We start from the raw sequence: 24,751 nt of genomic DNA on the forward strand, positions 1-24,751 counted from the left end.
TCTGGACAGGGATAACTTTTGTCTATGCTCTGGTAACTTCAATGTTAGATTACCGCAATGTGTTATACAGTGGTGCCCTGCAAGACGAACGCCTCGCAAGACGGAAAACCCGCTAGACGAAAGGGTTTTCCATTTTGGAGGCGCTTCGCAAAACAAATTTCCCTATGGGCTTGCTTTGCAAGACGAAAACGTCTTGCGAGTTCCTGCGGGTTTTCCCCCTCCCCCCCCCTTTTCCTAAGCTGCTAAGCCGCTTATCAGCTGTTCCGCTGATAAGCCGCTTAACAGCTGATCGCTAAAAGCCGCTAAACCGCTAATAGCGCTAATCCGCTAAGCTGTCAATGGGCTTGCTTCACAAGACGAAAAAACTGCTATACGAAGAGCCTAACGGAACGGATTAATTTCGTCTTGCAAGGCACCACTGTACGTAGGGCTGCCTCTGAAGATGGCAGAATTCAGCTGGTACAGAATTCAACAGCCAGGTTGCTCACCGGAGCAAGACGGTTTGAGAGTATTACACCGATCCTGGTCTGATTGCACTGGCTACCAATCAGTTTCCAGGCCCAATTCAAAGTGCTGGTTTTGATCTATAAAGCCTTAAAATGGCTCAGGACTGCAATACCTCAAGGACCGCCTCTTTCCATATGAACCTACCTGGACCATGAGATTATCTTCTGAGGCCCCTCTTCATGTGCTACCTCCTCAAGAGGTCTGGAGGGTGGCAACATGAGAACGGGCCTTCTCTGCAGTGGCTCCCGTCTGTGGAATGTTCTCCCCGGGGAGGTTTGCCTGGAGCCTTCATTGTACACCTTTAAGCGCCAGGCAAAAACATTCCTTTTTAACCAGGCCTTTGGTTGATCCGATTTACATCCTATGCCCTTTTAAAATGTGTTTTTCACGGGGGGGAGGGGAGAGGGACTATAGGGTTGTTGTTTTTATTTTTATTAGGTATTTTGTGGTTTTAGATCTTGATTTTATATCTTTGATTTTGTGGTTTTATATCTTGAGACCCCTGGGTATAGGGCGGTATATAAATTCAGATGATGATGATGATGTTTAGGAACACTTGGAACAGTCTGAAATGCCATGTACAGTGGTACCTTGGGTTAAGAACTTAATTTGTTGTGGAGGTCTGTTCTTAACCTGAAACTGTTCTTAACCTGAAGCACCACTTTAGTTAATGGGGCCTCCCGCTGCTGCGCCACTGCTGCGTGATTTCTGTTCTCATCCTGAAGCAAAGTTGTTAAACCGAGGTACTATTTCTGTAACCTGAAGTGTATGTAACCCAAGGTACCACTGTAAATGCAAACTAGCATGATTGATTAGAACCAGAAATTATTTTTGGTGCCATTGTTGCAAGCCCAGGAATGTCCATCTCGCTCATGCTCCTCTCTGACCTTTCAGATGTGCAGACTGAGCATTGCTTTGTGTCTCCTCCTTTGTTCAGTTCAGCCTAGCTGGGCCCAGACACCAGGCAGGAGGGACTTTTCAGTGGAAGTACCGTATTTTTCGCACCATAGGGCGCACCGGACCATAGGGCGCACCCAGTTTATGGGGGGGGGGGGAATCAAGAAAAAAAATATTTCCCCCCCCAGCCCCAAAGAGCAGTGTACAGGCTGCGCACAACCTCTCCCTGCCAGAGGGGTTGCGCGCAGCTATGGATCCCGCTCGCTGTTTTGGCTTCCCCTTTAGCCCCGTGCAGCCTCTCCTTGCCGGAGGGGTTGCGCACAGCTATGGAAGAAGGCAAGGCATTGAGCGGGATGGATCCCGCTCGCTGTTTTGGCTTCCCCTTTAGCCCCATGCAGCCTCTCCTTGCCGGGAGACGCTGCACAGGGCTAAAGAAGCCATAGCCCCCTGCAGCCTCTCCTTGAGGAGGGGTTGCACGCAGCTATGGAAGAAGGCAAGGCATTGAGCGGGATGGATCCCGCTCGCTGCTTTGGCTTCCCCTTTAGCCCCGTGCAGCCTCTCCTTGCCGGGAGACGCTGCACAGGGCTAAAGAAGCCATAGCCCCGTGCAGCCTCTCCCTGCCGGAGGTGTTGCGCGCGGCTATGGCAGAAGCCTGCATTCGCTCCATAGGACGCACACACATTTCCCCTCAATTTTTGGAGGGGAAAAACTGCGTCCAATAGAGCGAAAAATACGGTACTTCTTCATGCAGTGCAGAGTTAAAGTGTGGAACTCGCTCCCATGTGAAACATCAATGGCCACCAACTTGGATGGCTTTAAATTAGACAAATTTATGGTTATTGATGGCTACTAGCCATGATGGTTATGCTTTGCCTCCAGTCAGAGGAAGCAATTGCTTTTGAACGCCCTAGCTGGAAACCACAGGAGGGGGGTGAGTGACTCCTGCGCTCAGGTCTTGCTTGCTGGTTTCCCACAAACATCTGGGTGGCCACTGTCAAGAGAAGATGCTGGACTAGGTGGGATACTGGCCTGATCCGTCAGGCTCTCCTTATCTTCAGCAGGGACACAGCAATGGTGGAAGCTGCTCTTTTGGGTGACAACACAGGCCTGGCCGCTGAGCGTCTTCTGTAACGAAGTCAAGCCTTTTATAGTTCAGAATTTAGAATTACCGTTTGGGACGTGTTGACTCCGTCTCTTTAGTACGAGGTTGTTATTGAAAATAATGTTCATTGGCAATTAGTAGTCTGTTTTTCAAAAAAGTAATTTAAATACTTACCTGCTTTTATTCTGGATCGGACAACTATATGTTGTTGTCCCCCTTTACAAGTACTTTGAGTAAAATGTTGGATAGAATTTATCTAATAACCAACAATGTTATTGAAGAAAAGACTCACGTCACTAGTAGGCTGTGTTCTGTTTGGGAGTCACAGAGTTTTGTAAGCCTCAGTTTGGAAGGCAGTTGAGCAGTTAGAGGCAGGAGGGTGGGGGGGCAGGGAATACACCCTACCCCCCCACCCATGGGAGAGACAATAAGTGTGGGATTGGTTTTAATGGGTAGGAGAGGATATATTAATTGCAATTTATCTCCCCAGGCACCCACATGTGTGGGCTGAACAGAGTTTCAAAATCCCATCTTTGACAGCAAAATTAAAAGCATAGGAATTTGGCTATAAAGCCTTCTTTTGGACAGGTCCAGCTATGAAGTCAGCTGGCTCTCCCTTCCTTACCCCACTTAACTAAGAACCAGACAGCAACTTGTAAAGCAAGTTTAAAAATTATATTTACTTACTTTATAATCCTGTGTTGGTTCACAGCAACAGTAGCAGTAAAAACTATTCAGGCAAAATCTTTATATTTACAGTAGTTATATAACCAGCTTCAGGCATCTGCTTGAAAGGCATCTGCTTGAAGCTGGAGCAAACAGAGGCATGTCTGCATCCATGGCTAGTCAAAGGGAGAGAGTAAGGAACAGGGAGCACTATATGTTCCTTCCTCTCCAGGAGAGGAGAGGAAATGACGTCACCCAGAGCCCTCTCAACCAACTGTATTTCTGTGGCCCACCTATCAGCTCTGTGGACTCATCCCCTTCTCATACTAACTAGCAAGGATATGCATTTGTTAGCTTTTGCTGCTAATCTCCCACAATAAGCCACAATCTCAACTTGAAAATGCCCAAACTCTCCAGCTGCCTATTTGCACTTCAAAAACAATGCCAGTGTGAGTGACTGTTTGCGGACAAATTCCAAATAAAATCTGGAGTGCCATCAAAGGAGGAGGTCATTTGTGGCCCTCTCTGGGCAAATACACTGGCATGGCCGGTTTTTTGTCAAATTCATCAGAACCACTGAGTAATGGAAGCCTGCAGATCTGACAATCCTCCCTGGGTTTTTCTCAACCTGTCCCCACCCCTGCCCCTTTCCATCCTAAGATAGCACACCTGGCAAGTCTGTCTCCAGCCAGAGGCCCAGGAAGGGGTGGTTCTTTATATCAGGGCTGCCAAACTCAGGTTCCACCCTCACCATGGGTGTAGCCGGGGGGGGTGTTGGGGAGGGGCAGCTGTTCCCCCTAAATCAATAAAATACAAAGCTAGCTAATGGAGGTTCTGCCCCCACAACAAAAGGCCTGCCCGCCCCCACAAAAATCCTGGCTACGCCTATGATGCTCACTCAGAGACACACTTAAATCCACATGTTGTGTAAGCACAGATAGACGTTGCCTGCCTTGGCTTCCCAGGAGACATGGTGGCAATCTCTTGCTCCCGCCTCATCTGCTCACACCAACCTTTGAAAGGCATCTGGGCTCGCGTCTTCAGGAACAGCTGCCGGCTGCCAGGGACCCTCTCCTTCCGAATATGGTAGCCCAGGATGTTGCACCTCTTTGCCCTGCAGCTGAGGCACCGGCCCTTGTCAAAGGTCTGCATGTCTTTGCACCAGTAGCCCTTGATATGCTGGTTGTTGTGCCACAGGGAGTCAATGAAGAGGTGGACGGACCTTTCGTGCGCACACTTCACGGTCTGAGCCAGACCTGCACAAAAACAGGGCAGCAGGGCCAAGCGCTTCCACGATCTTTTGTTCACAGGGAATGGAAAGAGCTCCCAACCTGGTCTCTTCTCCCCCAGCACTCTGCTGCCATGTCCCTCTTCTGACAAGCCCCCTCCTACCAGCACCAATCTGAAGGGCAGAGCCAGCTATCTACACCCCAGGGATGAATTCAAGAATAAACCACCCACTGCTACTCTTGAATCATTCCGTCAGAAGAGCCAGGAGACAGACTGCAAGGAAGATGAAGACAGGAATCTTTTATGATATGGCGCCCTGTGGGAAGCCAAAATTTGGCATTTCTAAATGGATCTTCTCAATTATGGATTGTCTCAAATTTGCACCCCCTCAGGGAACCACCTGCACCACCCTAAATCTGGCACTGATGAAGAGGAAGGGCTACTTGAGGAACTTCAGAACTTTTGCCTGCAGGGAGACCATCACTGGGACCCCATCTGCTTGGGAAGGGCAGAAGCAAGGCAGAGGCTCTCTCATGCCAAGCAACAGGGGCAGCAGCCAGAAGTGCAATCCTCTCCCTCTCTTTGCATCTTGCGAAATGCCGGGCTCTAATGGCAGAGGCAGAAAAATCCAGGAAGGTGGGGGGCAGCTGGTTGGCAGGCTGTGTTCTGTTTGTGGGCCACAAGGACATACAAGACTGAATGAGGGGAACAGCAGGAGAGAAGGCAACAGGAATTGGGGACAGGAGTGCTACTGGGACATTGCCACTATGGGGATCCTTAAGCTCTTTCAGCTGATGCTTAGAAGCACTAAGGACAACACATCCTGTTCTCTTGCTTCCAAGCACATCCGCCAATAAACTTTGGAATTCAATCCATTTCACTCAAGAGAAGGGGGGGGGGCTCTTTCACACATTTTGCATGAAGGGGGCTCTGCTCCTCAACAGCTTCAGCGACAATAAAACTGTCAGCCTTTAAGGGGCCACAAGACTCATTGTTGGTTTTACTGCACCAGACTATAACAATCATCTCCTTCAAAGCTGTGGAAATATCATATGCACAGATCCTCTGGGAGAAGATTTTGCCTAAAGGTGTGTATGGGATGCACCAGTATATTATGGGGTGGGGAGGAGGAGTGCTGAAAGTGTGGGGTGGCAGGCACACTTGTGGGCCTCACCCTGCAGAGCCCCAACATTACCACACCTTCTTCTCTCTTCCTGGTTGGCCTCTGTGACAACAGGATGCTGAGGGAGGTGGGCCATTAACTCGATCCAGCCGGGCGCTTCTTACATTTCTTATGTTCCTTACCTGTAATTCCATACTGCACTATGTGATTATAGACATGCATGATGTGGCATCCAGGCTGAAAAGTCCCTCCATTGGGGTAGAAGTCAAAGTGAGCAACAGGCTGCTTGATGCCAACGCTGAGGCCCATTTGCTGCTGGGTGAAGGTGTGGATGGCATCGACAAAGTCTGCATCATCTGGTGATAAGCGGTCTGTTGGGGACATGCCTTCAAAGAGAGGGCCAGCCGGGTCAAGCCCTGTAGGAAATGCAAACCAGGGCTTGTGATGAGGGCACCATCTCCAGACTGTGCCCGTTGACAGGCTACAGGGACTTCTGCCCATCTCATGATGTAAAGTTCAATGCCTCCAAGAGGGGGAGAGTAGGGGCAATGGAGGTGGTGGTTCATAGCTCAGTGGTAGAGCATGTGCTTTGCCTGCAGAAATCACACCATATTTTTGTAATTGCAAGTTGTTATAAACTGTTTTGAACATTTTGCTTTAATGTTGTAGCACACCCTGGAATCTTGGGGTGAAAGGCCGGCAATAATAATAATAATAATAATAATAATAATAATAATAATTAAATAATAATAATAATAATAATAATAATAATAATAATAATTATTAGGGAACAGGGCAAAGGTGTCATAGACATGGTAAGGGATTCTGCAAAGTTTCGGTAAAAGTGTGGGGAGGAGAGCAATGTTAGCCCTTGATTTCTCCAAGGTGGAAAATCTCAGATGGCTCCATCTTTCCAAGCCTCAGCCTGGAAATGATGTTCATGGGAGCTGAGCAAAAGTTCCTCTGCTGAAGACCCTCCTCATGTTTTGCTTCTGCCTCACCTTTAGAACAAAGCACCACCACTCTGGCCTGGGAACAGCGCTGGCTCTTGGCTTACCAAAATCAAGCAGGTGGAGCAGGGACAGGGGAATAGCCAGACCGCCCCCTACTTTTGCTCTGTCTTTTCCATCCACTCAACCTTTCATTGTTGCTCCTCCTCATGTTTTTGGAAGGCGTCTCTTTGACACAGAAAACACACAGCAGCCTATTGTGTAACTGGCTTCAAAGAAGCGGGTAGATAGCCATGCAAGATGTGGAGATAGGTTGCTATGAATGAAGCTATTCAAGGCAGCTTTCCTTTTGCAAGAGGTCTGCTTTGCACTAATTCCTCCTAAGCAGGAATGCTGCACTGTTCTAGACTTCCTGGAAGCATTTGGAATATGATTATTTAATTGCAGAAATGGTGGGGCCTGCTTCATAGTCCATGACTGGAAGCCTGTTGGGCTTGGACCCTTTTTACACACCAGGCCCAAGATAGAACCCAGCACTTTTTCATCTTTGATGCAAGCACTGTTTGCATGTGGCTTACTCACTTGAAGGCCCCTATTTCTCAGTCCCATGAAATCTACGGGAATTATGCCAGACCCTACAATGAGCGTCATGAGAGCTCTCATTAATGTGACAACACACAATAGGAGCAACTTCAACAAAACGCACATCAGAAGGCAAGGCAACCATTGTTCTGGGTGCAATTAGTTCTAAGCACTGAGGTTTTCTTGCAGCTGCCAAATAGAGCAAATGCTACAGAGATGCTTTCTAGAGAGATTAGCCCAGGACCAGCACCACAGGCACTGAGGAGTGAGGTTAACACCCCTCTACTATTGTCCATTGCTGCAGTGTCCTTTCTTTTGGCACTTCAGAATTAACAGGTGACAGCAAAAACTGAAAAGGTTTTTTTTTTGGGGGGGGGGCAACTAGAATAAGATCTGTCATTTGATTATTGATCTAAACCCCCAAAATGTATTTTATATACAGTAGTTAAGTTTTTACCTTTGTCTTCTGTACATTGTATCTTATTTTATTGCTATGGCTGGTGGCTGACGCAAATAAAGATTATTCTGATTCTGATTCACAGGCACTGTTGAATGAAGCAACATGATTTTTGTTCCCAAACATGTAAACTATCCCTTAAAATAGGAAGCGTATGGCAGAAAACCTACCGTATTTTTTGCTCTATAGGACACACTTTTCCCCCTCCAAAAATTAAGGGGAAATGTCTGTGGGTCCTATGGAGCGAATGCAGGCTCCTTGGCTTCAGTGATAGCAACGCGAAGCCTCTGAAGTGCAGAGGGAGTGCAGCCTCTGCGCTCTGGAGGCTTTGCGTTGCTTTCGCTGAAGCCTGGAGAGCGAGAGGCGTCGGTGCACACCGATCACTCTTGCTCTCCAGGCTTTGCTTTGCTGGAGAGGCACTGCACAGTTTTCCCTCTCTGCGCAGCGCCCCTTCAGTGAAGCGGGAGGAAAAATGGAAGGGGCTCCGTTTCTCCTGCCGCTTTGCTGAAGGGGCGCTGAGCAGAGAGGGGGAGATTTTTTCCCCCCTGTTCTCCCCCTCTAAAACAAGGTGGGTCCTATGGTCGGGTGCATCCTATAGAGCGAAAAATACGGTAATTAATATTATTAGCTGATAACTGATTTTGCATATACCGGTAGGTGTGTGTGTGTGGGGGGGGTGTAGAAATTATCCTACTGTATGAAAGTAAACTATACATTCATTACTCACTTTTTCTACTGAACGGGGTATGGGGATGTCCCCTCACCCCAGAAGGGAATGCAGGCTGGAAAAAGTTATCTGCCTCGGTTTTGACTGAGGGGTTTAAGACAGGAAGCTGCCTTATATGGAGTCAGACCACTGGTCTATCTAGCTCAGCTGTGTCTACACGGACTGGCAGCAGCCCTCCAGGATTCTGGGCAGGGTTCTCTCACAGCCCTGCCTGGAGATGCTGTCAGGAATGGTACCCAGGGCCTTCTGCACACAAAGCAGCTGTTCTACTGCTGAGCTACAATGGCCCTTCCCCCAAGGGATGCTTTGCGGGATTTTTCTTCTTACCTGTAATTCTGCCAATCTTCTTTGCACCCCTAATGTAGCTGCCGGCAAAGCCAGAGACGTGAGCGCCAAGGCTGTACCCAATCAGGTGAGCATTGCCTCTGGAGAACTGGACAGATTCCTGGAAGATACCCAGCAGCCATGTAAGTGCAGGCAAAATGTGGGGCATGCATTGTTGTTGCAGGCTCAGCCTGGGGCTGGCGCAAGACATTTGGGTGCCTGAGATGGGAATCCAACTGACCTCAGTCCCTCCTGCTAATGAGCATGAGGCAAAATTTGGTGGGAAGTTCTCTTGTGCAAGCCCCATTGGAACAGTACAGTTGTACTCTTGCATTGCTCCCATTCATTTCAATGGGGTTTGCCCAGGAGAAGCTCCCAGTTGGCTTTTAGAATCTCAGCTGTTCCTCCAAGGCTATTTGATCCTCACAATGACCCTAGAAGGCAGGTGTGAGCGACTAGCTCAGGGTCACACAGGGTGCTTCATGGCTGAGTGGGGATGATGACGATGGTTAATTGCACTTAGAATCATAGAATTGGAAGGGACCACGAGGGCCATCTTGTCCACTGCAGGAATCTTTTACCCAATGCTCAAACCCACGGCCCTGAATTTAAGAGTCTCCTGCTCTACTGACTGAGGTAGTTGCATTTACTTTTTCACAATATGACTTATAATATGCAACTTGCAATATGATTTGAACCTGGGTCTCCCCAGTCTACATGTGGCACTCTCATTCAGCCTTCCCAACCTGCTGTCCTCCAGATGTTGCTGATTTACCCATTGGTCCTGCTGCCTGTGGCTGATGGGACTTGATGGACTTCAACGCCATGTGGAGAGCTCCAAGTTGGGCAAGTGAGTTCTAGTCAGCATGTCAAACTGGATTGTACCCTGTGGCCCGAATCCATCTGGCTCCCTTGCAGGCGGAATGTTGCCCCAACTCCCCCAATTTACCTTATCATGCACCTACTCTGGTCTAGGAAGCTGTTCCTATGGTTTTGGGACCACATTCAGAATTAATTTGAACTTTGAGATTCAGAGAGAGGCTGCACTCAAGAAAAGCCCTGCTTGATCAGTCTTCTGGGCCACGTAGTCTAGCATCTCACATCCCACTGTGGCCAGAGCCGCCTGGAAAACCCACAAATGGAGTTTGAAGTCAGGCGCGCACACACTCCAGCTCTTGCTCTCAAACAGCTGATATTCAGAGGCAGACAGTCTCTGTAAGTAGAGTCTTGATTTAGCTCTCATGCCTTACAACTCCTGGTGGACCAGGAATATAACTTGTCCTTCTTAAAAGCTCTATAAGCTAGTGGTCATCACCATCACCACATCATGTGTCAGTTAATTCCACAAGTTAGCAGCGCATCACCTGCTGCTGGCTTAATTCCACTCTGTAGGAAAGAAATCACAGGGAGTTGCTTGTTTTATTTTTCGAATAATGCAGGAACTGTGTTCCTTATTACCATGGCAGAAAAACTGTGTTTAAAAATGTATTTCTTTAGACCCAGATTTGCAGGATCTTGATATGTTTTTAAATATGTTTTTAGTTTATGGTTGACTTTAATTATTTTGTTAAATGTTTTAAATAGTTGTTTTTAAACTGTTGTCACGTATTATTTTATTAGTTTATTCTTTTTGTAAACTGCTTTGAGTTGGGTTTGTTTTGTTTACAATCAAGTGATATATAAATTTTATGAAATGAATGAAAAACAAATAAATGGTAAATAAAAGGGATTGCTTTGCAGACGTGAAAATTGTCATGCTTGTTTATTTCACCCTTTGCTTCAAGCAATGCTCTACCTTCCCCTGAGACACTGGCACATTGCAAGTGCCGCATCCTTGCCCGAAATGTAAGACGCCTCAACTGCACCTGACTTGACAGAATGACAGGCTATAGAGAGCTGATACGAATACAAGCCTGTGGGGTCAAAATTGGCCTGGGGCACTCCACTCTCCCTAATCAACACTGAATACACTTTACTTCCTTGTTTAAATTCTGCCCCCACAATGGAGAGGATCACTCCCCCTTCTAGGCTAATGCTCTCTTTGCAGTATCTTCAGAAGACTGTATGGTTGCAGCTGGTGATTAGTAGGAAAACCCAGGCCTAGTGCAACCTTTGAGGCCTCATCCACACTTCTGCTTGTCTTGTGCTTAGGAAACCTGGATCCAAACAATTTTCCATTTGCTCCACTGCTTTAGCTAAGGAAACCCACTTTTTACCATGGAATTGGAGCAAATGTGAACCCGTAGAAAACCTGCTTGCTCCAATTCTGTGGTAAATAGGGGGTTTTCCCAGGGGAAGTTGGTGGGACAAGCAGGAGTACGGATGAGTCCTGTTAAGAGTGTCTTCTTCCAACCCTGCCCTGATGGTACAGCTCACTGCATGTAGAAAATTAGCACAGCCGAGTGAGGACTGAAGTAGGAGCCAGTGTGGTATAGTGGTTAAGAGCTGTGGACTCGTAATCTGGGGAACCGGGTTCACTTCCCCGCTCCTCCACATACAGCTGCTGGGTGACCTTGGGCTAGTCACACTCTTCTGAAGTCTCTGACTCACCTCACAGAGTGTTTGTTGTGGGGGAGGAAGGGAAAAGGAGATTGTTAGCTGCTCTGAGACTCCTTAAAGGGAGTGAAAAGCGGGATATCAAGTCCAAACGCTTCTTCTCTTCTTCTTCTTTCTCCCTGTCATGCTTGGGTTTTTTTCAGGCAGAGAGATTGAAAAATGGCATTGCCCATCTGCTGCCTCAAGGTGGTAGAGTCTATACTGGGCTTTCTCAACCTCGGCCCTCCAGATGTTTTTGGCCTACAATTCCCATGATCCATAGCTAGCAGGACCAGTGGTCAGGGGTGATGGGAATTGTAGTCTGAAAACAACTGGAGGGCTGAGGTTGAGAAAGCCTGGTCTATACCATCACATCAGGACTTTACCACCTCCTGCGTAGACCAGACCAACAAAGGCAGTAGCAGCAAGGCAGAGGATCTGTTGCCAGTGGTTTGCTCTGCAGGGTTGGTGCTGGGAAAGTGGTCCCCCACCTCTACACCAGCCCATAGCTATAAGTGGCCAGCACAAGACACATTTACAAATTTTAAGTTGGAGGAGCTGGGGTGGTAGGGAAGAGGCATTAAACACGCGCTTCACACTGTCTCCTGTCTCTGAGTATGCTTACCTCCAGCCATTCCAGGAATCGAGCGATTTCTTGGCCAACGTCTCGGGTGTTCTGCACTGCAATGGGGTAGTGCGCATGCGCAAGGGCCAGCCAGTCAGTGATGATCACATTTGTTTGTGTCAGCTGGGATTTCAGGGCTTCGGCCAGCTTCCAAATCCAGCCTTCTAGCCTTCCATCCACCTGCAGTCATGGGAGAAAACCAAGTCTGTAAAATTCATGATGCCCTGTCATGAAGTAGTGAGCCTGTGAGCAAGTACCACTGGGTGGAGCCCCTCAGGCAGGTGGTAACAATTAGTCCCCAAAGTCGGAGCATGTGATGGGGCTGGCTGGTTGCCAGAATTCCCCAGCCCCGATAAATATCTGAGTTAACCTGCCGAGGGAGAGAAAGAACACACCATGTGTTAGACTTGCTGGTTGATGTTCTGTAGCTGGTGCCAGAGAAGAAGCCAATAAAGCCTGGTAACTCGTTTGGTGCCTGCATGTGATTGATTAGTGGCTTGGAGGGAGGACTTGGGAAAGAGACCCCCTCCTTGATAAGCCCAAGCAAGGGCAGGCCTGGAGAATTGCTCACAGCCAGCTGACAGCCAGGCCACCAACTCCTTGCAAACCCCAACGGTGTGCCTTGGGTGATTGCTTCCTAATGGCCAAAGACAGCCTGTCACATCCTTGATTTGGGGCTCCACTTTTGCCCTTTTGCTGTAGCATGAACAATTCCCAGGACAGAATTTTTATATTTTTGACATCTGTATGGTGACATGCTTATATTTACTCTCACACACCCTTATTTCAGTGGAAAGGTTCTGCATGTGAGGCCAACTGAAAGTAATAGCATCTTAGTGTTGTTTTTAAAAGGTGTATGGTTAAGACCATGACTATATAGATTATCCTCACCCTTTTGGGGTGAGTGAATATAATATATTGTTATAGGTTTGAGGGGGCGGCCTGGGACCCCCCCAAACCCTAGAAATTAATAAATAGTAGGATTTTGATTATTTGGAGTATTGAAAGGAAGACTGCAGGCCGCTGGAAAAATACAAGCTAAGCTACATTTCCAAGCCAGGGCCTCACCTGGGATAGAGGTGTTAACATGACAAAAGGTCTGATGGGCCTGGGCAGAAAGAAGGTTACTAGGTTAACTGGGTGTGAAGTGACGGGAAATGACAGTCTTCAGCAAGGTGCCCTGGGAAGCAGAAGGGAGAGAACAAAGAGAGAAATCCATCTTGGGCAGGTTGGCTGAAGGCTGGCTGGGAGAGATGCCTTGCACTCCAGTGCTGCACTACTGTGGGGAACACATTCCAGCCTTGCAAAGCAACGTGGTAAAATCCTGAAATGGGAGAAGGGGCTGTGCCAGTGCAGTGTAGGTTTGAATGCCCCTTTGTTACGCCCCTCACTCCCACCCCGCAACAACCTCTCTCCATGTAGAAAATTAGCACAGCAGAATGAGGAAGGAACCTTTCTCCCTGATATGCTTGTCCCACCTGCAGCCTCTACATGGTACAGCCCATAACATTGTGCCAGGACTCTACCACCTCCTTCACAGATCAGGCCAATGAACAACCTTTGAGAAAAAATGAAGTGGGGGGATCCTGTAATGAGGCCAGATTTATCTAGATATCAAAGTTCAGCTGAGCAACATCCCTGGATAAGAAAGAAAGAAAAAGTGCTGTGAAGTTCATTACCGACCATCCGTGGACTATCATCACCAAAGGAAGAGAGGCATTGAAACGGCATTTTTCAAGAGTATCGAACTGGTTAAATTCAATCAGGCAGCCTTCTTCAATGGTATTTGAGTAGAGCAGGAACTTTGTTTCAGAGCGGGAATGACTGGTCCTTCGGATTGGCTGCAGTTGTGGCCCTGCAAAGAGATGTTTCAGAAATTTATGGGAGGTTTTTACATAACGTTTATACACCACTTGACTGTAAACAAAAACAAAACAAAAAAACTCAAAGAGGTTTACAAAAACGATGAAACAATAAACAAGGTAAAGAAAAAAAAACAGTTAGACTTTCAAAAAGTATGATATTGTGCAAAATATATTGGTCATAATATTCAGTTAGAAGATTGGGGGAAATTATGGAAGGCTGGAATAAACTTTACAGCATGCAGTTTACTTAAAGAGAATGTAATGAAAATGATGTATAGATGGTGTATAACGCCAGTGAAACTAGCAAAAATGTATAAAGCAAATAATCAATGTTGGAAATGTAAAGAAAAAGATGGTAGTTTTTATCATATGTGGTGGGAATGTAAGGAAGTGAAAGCATTCTGGGAAATTATATACAATGAACTTTAAAAAAGGCTGAAATAAGGAAGATGACTGCGCTGAGCAAAATTATCCCATTTCTGAAAAATGCATGGGGAAAGGATCCAGTTGTTGTTCTCTCTTTCGGCATTGGTTTTATGGCTTTGGTGGCACCATGGGTCAGTCCCTTAACAAAATACAGCGCCATGATGACCCAGGCTGTACCATATACACATCCAGTTTCAGGGATGATGGCAATATGCCAGATATTCCCTCCCACCCGTGTGACAAGGAAGGACCAAGTCTTGAATGGCTAAAGAACTTCTGAGACGGGTCCTTGTGATGAACAGGCCTAGAGAACCAAAACTGAAGGGGCAACCCAGGCCTGCACTGCTCTCTGCTCTTTTGTGTACATGTGTAACATTTTCAGGATATAATAAACTTGCTAACTTAAAAGATAGATAGATAGATAGATAGATAGATAGATAGATAGATAGATAGATGATAGATAGATATAGATAGATAAATAAATAAATAAATAAATAAATAAATGTTGAAATATACATTTGTAAAAAAACCCAGAAGCCTTCCTATTAGGAATTGTAGGTAGAGAAATACACAGGCAGGATAAGACATTATTTTTATATGCTATAACTGCAGAGAGAATATTATTAGCTCAACGATGGAAGCAAAAAGAGATACCATCGAAAGAAGAGTGGCAGATGAAATTAATGGACTATGCCGAATTGGCGAAATTGACTGGGAAAATTCGGAACCAGCAGGATCAGAATTTATTGAAAGACTGGAAAACAATTATGTTGTACCTGAAAGACAACTGTAAACAACTGACATTGCTAATAGGGTTACAATAAGTTTTGTAGGCTTAAATTATCATTTATTACTAAACATAATTTGCAAATTGTTTATTTAAGATTATGCTGGAGGAGACTCTTGAGAGTCCCATGGACTGCAAGGAGATCAAACCTCTCCATTCTGAAGGAAATCAGCCCTGAGTGCTCACTGGAAGGACAGATCCTGAAGCTGAGGCTCCAATACTTTGGCCACCTCATGAGAAGAGAAGACTCCCTGGAAAAGACCCTGATGTTGGGAAAGATGGAGGGCACAAGGAGAAGGGGACGACAGAGGATGAGATGGTTGGATGGTGTTCTCGAAGCTACAAACATGAGTCTGACCAAACTGCAGGAGGCAGTGGAAGACAGGAGTGCCTGGCGCGCTCTGGTCCAGGGGGTCACGAAGAGTCGGGCACGACTAAATGACTAAACAACAACAAAACGATTTAATAGTAATATTAATAAGAATAAAATGCATACTAGAGATTAAGTTGGAAAACCATTAGTCGAGGATGAGGGAAGTTCCAGGCTTATACAGCCAAATGTTTGTTTATTCTATTGACAAAATTGATGTTATGATGGAAAATATTTGGAAAAACGAATAAAAATTATTATAAAAAAAAGACTTTCAAAAAGTTAAAGAAACAGTAAACTAAAAACAGATTAAAACTTGCCTCAGTTTTCTAAATATCTGGGTAAGGTAAAGGTAAAGGTACCCCTGCCCGTACGGGCCAGTCTTGACAGACTCTGGGGTTGTGCGCCCATCTCACTTAAGAGGCCAGGGGCCAGCGCTGTCCGGAGACACTTCCGGGTCACGTGGCCAGCGTGACATCGCTGCTCTGGCGAGCCAGAGCCGCACACGGAAACGCCGTTTACCTTCCCGCTGGTAAGCGGTCCCTATTTATCTACTTGCACCCGGAGGTGCTTTCGAACTGCTAGGTTGGCAGGCGCTGGGATCGAGCAGCGGGAGCGCACCCCGCCGCAGGGATTCGAACCGCCGACCTTTCGATTGGCAAGCCCTAGGCGCTGAGGCTTTAACCCACAGCGCCACCTGCGTCCCTTTGAATATCTGGGTAGGCTTATCTAAACAAAAATATTTTTAGCAGATGCTGAAAATGGAACAGTGAAGGTACCTGATATCAATAGGCAGGGAGTTCCAAAGTGCAGGTGCTGTCAGACTAAAAGATGGAGTACAAATGTGGAATGGGTTTTATGTGGCACCTGTAACAGTGCCAGTTCTGCCGACTGAAGCAGTCAGGTGGGTGTTAATGGGGTCAGGTGATATCGTAGTCACCCTTCTGATGAGTTTTGTTTGGTGGGTCAGGTTTATTCTTCTTTCTTTCCAGGAAAGGCCTCAGGGAATATGGAACAGGGTGGAAGGAGATCCTGCAAACCTATCAAGTTGTTATTTTTGAAAGGAGATGGCTGCTTAACAGGTCTTGTTCCAACGTTCTAGAGAGCATTTTGGTTGCCAAGTTCATTCTAATAGGGCTCCTGTGTTCTTAAAGGCACTTTTCCTCAACAAGGGGACAAAGAGACTGGGGAACACTGGGAAAAGACTCCTGGTGGCCAGGAAAAAAGGCTGGTGCAGTGAAGCTCACCAAGAGAGAATTTTGTTGCTTATGCTGGATCTCTCATTCAGTGGGTCAAAAAGTTAAAAACACACACACTTGGGGCAGTGACAGAGGATGAGACCCCCTTTAGTTGCCTTCATTGGCCATGCAAGTACGTTATGAGTGCCTTCTACTAAGCATGTTGCTGCATCATCTGTGAAGGACAAGAAACAGAATCTCTGGTGACACTAAGCATTTTCTTTCCGTTTGGCCATTTTGCTACAATTCAAATATGGGGGAGAAAATGGGTTTTGTGTGCATTTTAATGTAAACCCCCACCCCCTGCCACACTTTCCAAAAGAACCAAATGGTGCTCTGCCAAGCGGCAGCTACCCTGCAGAATTTGCCGTGCAATTATCCAACCAAAGAATGTGTATCTGAAAGGGAAGCATGCATAAAAGTGTGCATGTATTTGGGAACATAAAAAGGCATTGCCTTCGGGGAATTGGTTTGTAAAAACATTTATGGTAGGCAAAATTGCATATAAAATGTGTCTATTAGCGTAAATGTACCAAAAAATGCTAACTTAAAAAAATAAATTGGAAGCTGATACAAAAATGTGGTGAACAGAGAGAGAAAACCCAAATCCACAGTGTCATCGATCTCTAGTCTCAGAACCAGATTCAAACATCTATTCATTTGCTGGAGCTTGAACTGGTTTTCCTGAACTGTTTACTTCCTCTGTTCATCCCTGTTAATTTCTACAGCGTTAATGTGACTTGCATCCTGATATAACTTTAACAAGACTTTATCTGTCACCAAGTACCACAACACTAACTAATCACATTAAGCAAAAAGGCAAGCTGTGAGCCGTAAATGTCAGAACAAAGCCATTCTTTTCATCACTTTAATTAAAAAAGAATTTCTTAGCTAGGATTACACTTATTAATGTTAAGTATCACTTATTCAAAGAGAACCACTTTCACCCAGCAACCTCTTGTTGGTGCAATCTCCATACCCACAGAGAACCAGCCCCACACCTGCAAAAGCTCCCTCTCCCTCTCTCAGCTCCATATGTGCAAAGCCTTCCAACCTCACATTTCAGAGGAAGAAGACTCCTCCTCACACAAGAATTCCATGTGTCCATCAGAGCACAGGTGAAGAGCATCCCTGCGACTTTCCTCTACTCTTTTCTGTTGAGGCTGAGCACAGGAGACTCCAGATTCTGAAGAAGGAACCTGTAAAGCAGGGCTGGGGAAGTCGAGGGGTGGGCTGACAGGAATGGACTCCAGCTCCCACCTTTCCTTACTGCTGGTCGTGCAGGCTGGAGCTGGTTGGAGTCCAGCAACATCTGGAAGGTCCCCACAGGTGAGTGTGGGTGACTTTCAGAAAGACTGGGCCGTGGCTAATTCAGCTGCTAGAAATATATATAAAAATAAATAAATTGTCCAGCAGCACTTTAGAGACCAACTAAGTTTGTTCTAGGTATAAGCTTCCATGTGCATGCACACGTCTTCAGATACACTGAAACTAAAGTCACCAAACCCTTATATATAGTGGGAGGGTGGGGTGGGTTTTTTCTCAGGAGGGTAGTAGGAGATGGGTGATTGACTCAATGGGTATGGTAAACCTGTTGATGACTGTTAATGACTGCAATTCGTCCTACAGGAAAAAGCAAGGGATAGTATGCAGATGATTAGCATATGTAATGAGACAGGAATCCAATATCTCTATTAAGACCAGGTCTTTCCATGGTTTTCAGTTTAGTGATAAGTTGTAATTCGGCAACTTCTCTTTCAAGTCTGTTTCTGAAATTCTTTTGTAATAAGACAGCTGCTTTGAGACCCTGTATTGAATGTCCTGGAGACTGAAGTGTTCTCCTACTGGCTTCTCTGTCTTGTGATTCCTGATGTCAGATTTATGTCCATTTATCCTTTGGCGTAGGGTTTGGCCTATTTGTCCAACATAGAGAGCTGAAGGGCACTGCTGGCATTTGATGGCATGCACAATGTTAGAATATCAGCCGCTCGAGTTTTGGAGTTCCCTCTGTGATTTCTACAAGAAGATGCTGGTAGTCATCGCAAGACTTTGTTTTCCCTCCACACTCCTGTTTCTCCCTCTGCACTGTGATGTCACAGCAAGGTAATCTTGTGCAAATGCCAACTTAACAAAAAATGATGAAAAAGACCTCAATTCAGCATCACCTCTGCATTGCAGACTTAAAGAAAGGAGCAGCGGACCACTAGGAATGTGTCTTTTGAAATGGGGAGGGGGGGTTGAGCCAGAAAGATGCTGCTTCTCTCCCCACTGCCAGCCTGCAAGAAAATATTGGAATATTCCTGGCATAGAAAAACGATTAGTGTCAGTACCCTGGAGCCCAGCCTAGGCCTGCATCTCAAAGCTGAGCTTTGTGCACAAGGATCAGCTGAGCTGCTGGCCTGGTGTCACACAGGGACTTCTGCTGAGCCAATCCAGCCAGATGAGAGGTTTCAGAACCATTCTTTCGATTTTAATAATTGTTTTAATAGTGGGTGATTTTTATTGGCTTTATGGATTTTCTTTACTCCCTAAAATAAACTGCTTTGAAGAAAAACAGAGTAAAGCACCAGAAAGGTTTTGAAACAAATGATCCCAGGTCATTGTCATGGAAGAATGGAATGGACTCTGGGCTGGGCCTCGGCGGTTGGTGGAGTGGGAATTGGTCTGCAGAACAACATACAGTTAAAAGGTTGGGAAAAACTCTGGAAAGTAGGAATAAGATTTACCGTATTTTTCGTCCCATAGGACGCTCCGTCCCATAAGACGCACCTACTTTTTTTTGGGGGGGGGGGGAAATAAAGGAAAAATTTTTTTCCTTTATTTCCCCCCCAAAACCAGGTCGGGGAACAGTGGGATGGCGGTGCTGCGCCTCCCCGCTGTCCCCCAAGCTTGTGGGGCTGGCCGATGTCTGTCCGGCGCGCGGGGCGCTCTGCTTCAGGGCGCTACGCGCGCCGGGCGGCAGGCTGCTATCTGCAGCGTGGGGAGCCCTGCGGGGAACTCCTGCAGGGCTCCCCACGCTGCGGATGTCTGTCCGGCGCGCGGGGCGCTCTGCTTCAGGGTGCCCCGCCCGCCGAGCGGCAGGCTGTGGACACCTGCGTGAAGCACGGGGCGTCCTCCAAAGGGCACCCTGTGCTCCGCGCTGCCGGCTGCCGCCCGCAAGCTGTGCGCGCCCGGGGGGAGTTCCCCCGGGCGCGCACGGCTTGCAGACACCTGCGCGAAGCACGGGGCGTCCTCCAAAGGGCGCCCCGTGCTCCGCGCTCCCAGCTGCCGCCCGCAAGCCCTGTGCGCCGGGGTGGAGTTCCCCCGGGCACGCAAGGCTTGCGGATAGCTTCCTGCAGCCTGGAGAGCGAGAGTTGTCGGTGCGCACCGACGCCTCTCGCTCTCCAGGCTTCAGCGAAAGCCTGCATTCGTCTCATAGGACGCACACACATTTCCCCTTCATTTTTGGAGGGGAAAAAGTGCGTCCTATAGGGCGAAAAATACGGTATGCAGTTCCTTAAAAGAGAATGTGATGAAAATGATGTATAGATAGTATATTACACCAGTGAAATTAGCTAAAATGTATAAAACAAGTAATAAATGTTGGAAATGTAAAGAAAAGGAAGGATCATTTTATCAGATGTGGTGGGAATGTCAGAAAGTGAAAAGCTTCTGGGAAATGGTATATAATGAGATGAAAAAAAATGTTGAAATATACATTTATAAAAAAAAACCCAGAAGCATTTCTACTTGGCATTGTAGTGAGGATATTAATAGACAGGACAAGAAACTGTTTTTATCTGCAACAATGGCAGCAAGAGTATTGTTGGCACAGAAATGGAAACAAGAAGAACTACCGACGAAAGAAAAATGGCAGACGAAATTAATGGACTGTGCAGAATTGGATAAGATGACAGGAAGGATTCGAAACCTGCGGAATCAGAGTAAATATATGAACTATTTGAAAAGCAATTGTAATCAACAGATTACACTAGTAGGATTGCAAGAAGTTTGGTAAGGAGGATTATGCGAAATATTGCAGAGCAAAACTATGATAAGAATTAACAAAATAAAAAAATTCCTTCCAGTAGCACCTTAAAGACCAACTAAGTTAGTTCTTGGTATGAGCTTTCGTGTGCATGCACACGAAAGCTCATACCAAGAACTAACTTAGTTGGTCTTTAAGGTGCTACTGGAAGGAATTTTTTTATTTTGTTTTGACTATGGCAGACCAACACGGCTACCTATCTGTAACTGGAACTATGATAAGAATTATTAGTGAAGGAGTATTAAATGTGATACTGAAAATAATGAAATGCAGATTAAGTGATAAAGACTGAAAAATCTTCAGATGCAGTTGATGGAAGTCCAAAACATTGTATAAGATAAGAAAGTATGTTATATGATTTTTGGAAATTATTTGTAAAAATCAATAAAAATATATTTTTTTAAAGGGAATGGGGCTGCAGAGGTGCACAAAGCAGCCCCCAGAAATGGGCTGGGATTTGTCTGAGAGGAAGCCCAGCAGGGTGGGGCTGGGAAAGACTCCAGTTTTGTGATGGCCCATATCTATCCCCTGAAGAGGTGAGAGTAAACTTGGAGTTTACTTGCAGAAGAGCACAACAAGCCTCTTCCACAAGAGGAACATTGGGCATTATTACCCCAGGCCAGGCCACTGGTTCCTCTAGGTCAGGACTCTCTACGACTGGCTGTGGTTCCCCAGGGAGTCTTTCGTAGCCTTCTCTGGAAACGGCCCATCAGGGATGGAACCTGGGACCTTCGGCTTGCAAAGCAGCTATTCTGTCATGGATCTGTGGACCCTTCCCAATGCACTCTCTTAGGCAATGGATGGTGTTGTCTTGCACACCATAATTCTATACGTATGCCAGTTTCCTTCCAAAGAACTCAAGGCAACTCTAGGCAACCCCCTACCAGCTCTGGTGAGAAGCCAGGTTCCTGCCTCCATCATCCATCCCTAGACAGCACCTGTTACCTCAGCTGGTCATTAGAAGAAACTGCAACTAAGAATTTATATAGTGGTACCTCAGGTTACATACGCTTCAGGTTACATATGCTTCAGGTTACAGACTAACCCAGAAATAGTACCTCGGGTTAAGAACTTTGCCTCAGCATGAGAACAGAAATCGTGCTCCAGTGGTGCAGCGGCAGCAGGACGCCCCATTAGCTAAAGTGGTGTGTCAGGTTAAGAACAGTTTCAGGTTAAGAACGGACCTCTGGAACAAATTAAGTACGTAACCCGAGGTACCACTGTACATGTATTTGCTTATCTCCTTCTCCCACCTAATCCATTTCCTTTTTATATCATGTCTCTTTAAACTGTAAGTCTGAGGGCAGGGACTGTCTTGGCTTACAGAGCTGTTCCAGAGCTTTTTGGGGGGTGGGGCAAAGTTCGATAAATACACTTAAAACAATGGCTTCCTGTGTAAGAAATGCAACACAAAAGGAGAAAGTGACAGGGAGGAAAGAGGTCCCATGGCCACTGCTCAAGCTAGTTCAGAGAAGGGAGGGGCCCAATGCCAGCTGGTCTCAGCCAAGTCCCTGGAGGGATGCGGCCGCGTGGAGGGAAACCCTTTTGAGAGCTCAGGAGCCTAAAGGTCCCTGCCATGGTGCCCATCTTTGGGATCAACTACCCTCTTGCAAATAGGGACGCAGGTGGCGCTGTGGGTTAAAGCCTCAGCGCCTAGGACTTGCCGATCGAAAGGTCGGCGGTTCGAATCCCTGCGGCGGGGTGCGCTCCCGCTGCTCGGTCCCAGCGCCTGCCAACCTAGCAGTTCGAAAGCACCTCCGGGTGCAAGTAGATAAATAGGGACCGCTTACCAGCGGGAAGGTAAACGGCGTTTCCGTGTGCGGCTCTGGCTCGCCAGAGCAGCGATGTCACGCTGGCCACGTGACCCGGAAGTGTCTCCAGACAGCGCTGGCCCCTGGCCTCTTAAGTGAGATGGGCGCACAACCCCAGAGTCTGTCAAGACTGGCCCATACGGGCAGGGGTACCTTTACCTTTACCTTACCCTCTTGCAAAGGGGTTTCCTGTGCCATCCTCAGCACTTCCCTCTCTGCCTTATGTCTCACCTGCCCTGGAGTGGGTTGTGCAGAGAGAGCCCTGCAAATGCCATTCTAGGCAGTGGCATCAGGCTGGTGATTCCTCTCCAGAGTCCAAGAGATGCAACAGCATTTCTTTGCATTGTAAGCTTAGGAACGATTAACGTGGAACAAATCAATGAACAATTGTAGCAGCAAATACGGAAAGCAAACATTCCACTCCATAGCCCAACCCAGCCCACTGCTGGTGCCTTGGCAACAGTGAATTTGTTGAATTAATGAGGGAATGACCATGAACTGTTGTGAGTTACGTGCCTCTTTCTGTCCCAGGTCTGTCAGAATCCACTTCCCCCTCTCCTTTCCTGCTTTAGTGGTCATTCATTTCTGTGGAGATGGGGTTGGCTGAGACAGAGTGGTTTTGATCTGAGTAGAGCTACTGAGTGGAAGACCTTGCAGTTAGAAGGGGCCAGAGATATGCTGGCTCATTGTACCCTTCCTGGGCCAGGGCTTCTGGTTCACTATGGACATCCGGCACTTCAAATCACCACTTCCTGAGCAGGGGGCATCACATGACAGTGGATGTTTTGATTCCACAGAGTGGGAAGTGACAGAGGCAGGATGTTTGTGTTACTGTGTTCTGTGAAGTGGGACTATTGTCCTTTGGTTTTTTTCCTCTTTGCTGCCTGATGCTAGAGAGAGAGGGAGGCATGTTTCAGTGCTCTGTGTGTGTTTATATGTAAATAAAGTAGATTAGCCAAAATGCTGAGTTGCTGGGGTTCTGTCACGCAAGCTGTGAAGACTCTGCGATCCCTAAGTGTGCCGGTGTCGGTTGGCATCAATTGCTGTGATGTTCTGGCTGAAGAAAGCTTTTGAAGCTCCCAAACGATTGACCAGGAGGGAGAAAACATGCCAGTCAGGCATGTGTCTCTACCAGGGTCCTACGTGAGTGTAGGCTGAACTCCCGACAGGCTCATCTAGTCCAAATCCCTCAATTGCCAGTTGAACAAAGATAAAAGAGGAGGAGCTCCCCATAGCTTTTGGAGCAGGGAGTTCCAAAAAGGAAACCTTCCTATATGTTGACACCAACCCTGCCTTTGAAAACAGAGTGAAACACTAACCTTAAAATATGCTGGGCAGATTTCACATGAGAGGAGATGGCTGTTCCAGGAGTGCTTTCCCAAACTATGAAGGGCAACCAGAATTACCCTTGGAAACAGACTAGGAGCTATTGCAGCTGATACAGTCGAGGTGTCATGAATTGGCAGAACAGAGGGGAGGAGGAAGAGGATCCTGAAGAGGTGTCTAGCTATGCCTGGGACCCACCAGGACAGGCTGGGGATGGAGAAGGAGAGGTTGGCGTAGAAAGTACTCATGGGGCAATGGAGGGTGGCAAGGGCATGGAGGTCAGTGCACAGGAAAGAACCAGAGCAGTAGCACCCATCACCAGAGCGGAGGTGCTGTGTCTGCTCAACTTTCCCATGTTGGCTGGACCACAGCTTGGGTGTTCCAGGGGGCTCTTTGGTAGCTGCAGAGGTGGGAACCTGAACATTGGACTTTGGACTTGTTGGCCTGCCAGACTGCATCCTAGCATTTGTCATGGGATCATGCACTCCCACTGGACTTGTCACCATGTATCCTGTAGTTCAGGACAGAAGGGGCCCCAGGAGGCAGGTTCACGTGTTCATATGAAACACACCAGAGTTTTGGGGAGGGGCAGACAGAGCACCTCTTTTACATGCAAAAGGCGGCAAGTGCAATCTCTGGAAGCATCTCCATTTAAAAAGGCACAGGTACTATGCCACGGGGACTTGCCATGCTGGGTGTGAATCATCAATACCCCAACACTTGAGCACATCCACACTGGGGATGGGGATTGCAGCAAAAAGCTCTCCTGTCTGTGGGGCAGGCACAGGCAGCATCATGACAGGCGCCCCTGGGTCAGTTGGTGGGTATTTTGCCTCTGATAAGGCCCCTTCCCACTTGCCCAGTTCCACAGCAGCGAGAGGCACAAGGTGCCAATTACTGCTGAAAAATGTATTGTGTTTAAGGCCTGCTCAGAGGTACTTCATTTGGAATGTCTTCCATAAATTGTCCCATTTATTCACAAGCCCATTATGGTGCCATCTGAGTGTATGGCCTGCTCTAGATTAGATGTGCTACATTAATTTGCAAAAAGAAGCAGCAGTGAATCAGAGAGGGAAGATGCTCTGAGGTTAGTGCTGAGTTGTTCTTGTTGTTTCATCCTGTGGTGTGACAATCCTAGGCAAGTTCTACATTAAACCAATATTTGACAGAAATCAT

At 47.0% G+C, this 24,751-nt stretch overlaps 2 protein-coding genes across 2 annotated transcripts in view; both read right to left on the reverse strand.

Annotated features, from left to right (window-relative positions):
* The window catches only part of LOC307202688 (retrovirus-related Pol polyprotein from transposon opus), a gene marked incomplete at its 3' end in the record, with an annotated part of 137,491 nt that overhangs the window by 80,022 nt on the left and 32,718 nt on the right, over window positions 1–24,751 (reverse strand). The gene's annotated exons all lie outside the window — the stretch shown is intronic.
* The window catches only part of LIPC (lipase C, hepatic type), a 54,590-nt gene that overhangs the window by 5,559 nt on the left and 24,280 nt on the right, over window positions 1–24,751 (reverse strand). Inside the window, exons 2-6 of the mRNA XM_079953375.1 lie at window positions 13,405–13,580; window positions 11,726–11,905; window positions 8,569–8,686; window positions 5,708–5,941; window positions 4,186–4,428 (exon numbers count right to left, since the gene is read on the reverse strand). Coding sequence (XP_079809501.1) covers window positions 4,186–4,428; window positions 5,708–5,941; window positions 8,569–8,686; window positions 11,726–11,905; window positions 13,405–13,580 — 951 coding nt within the window. The remainder of the gene's footprint in view (window positions 1–4,185; window positions 4,429–5,707; window positions 5,942–8,568; window positions 8,687–11,725; window positions 11,906–13,404; window positions 13,581–24,751) is intronic.

The sequence above is a fragment of the Podarcis cretensis genome (assembly GCF_951804945.1).
Source record: "Podarcis cretensis genome assembly, chromosome: 14".
In the NCBI taxonomy this organism is placed as follows: Eukaryota; Metazoa; Chordata; class Lepidosauria; order Squamata; family Lacertidae; genus Podarcis; species Podarcis cretensis.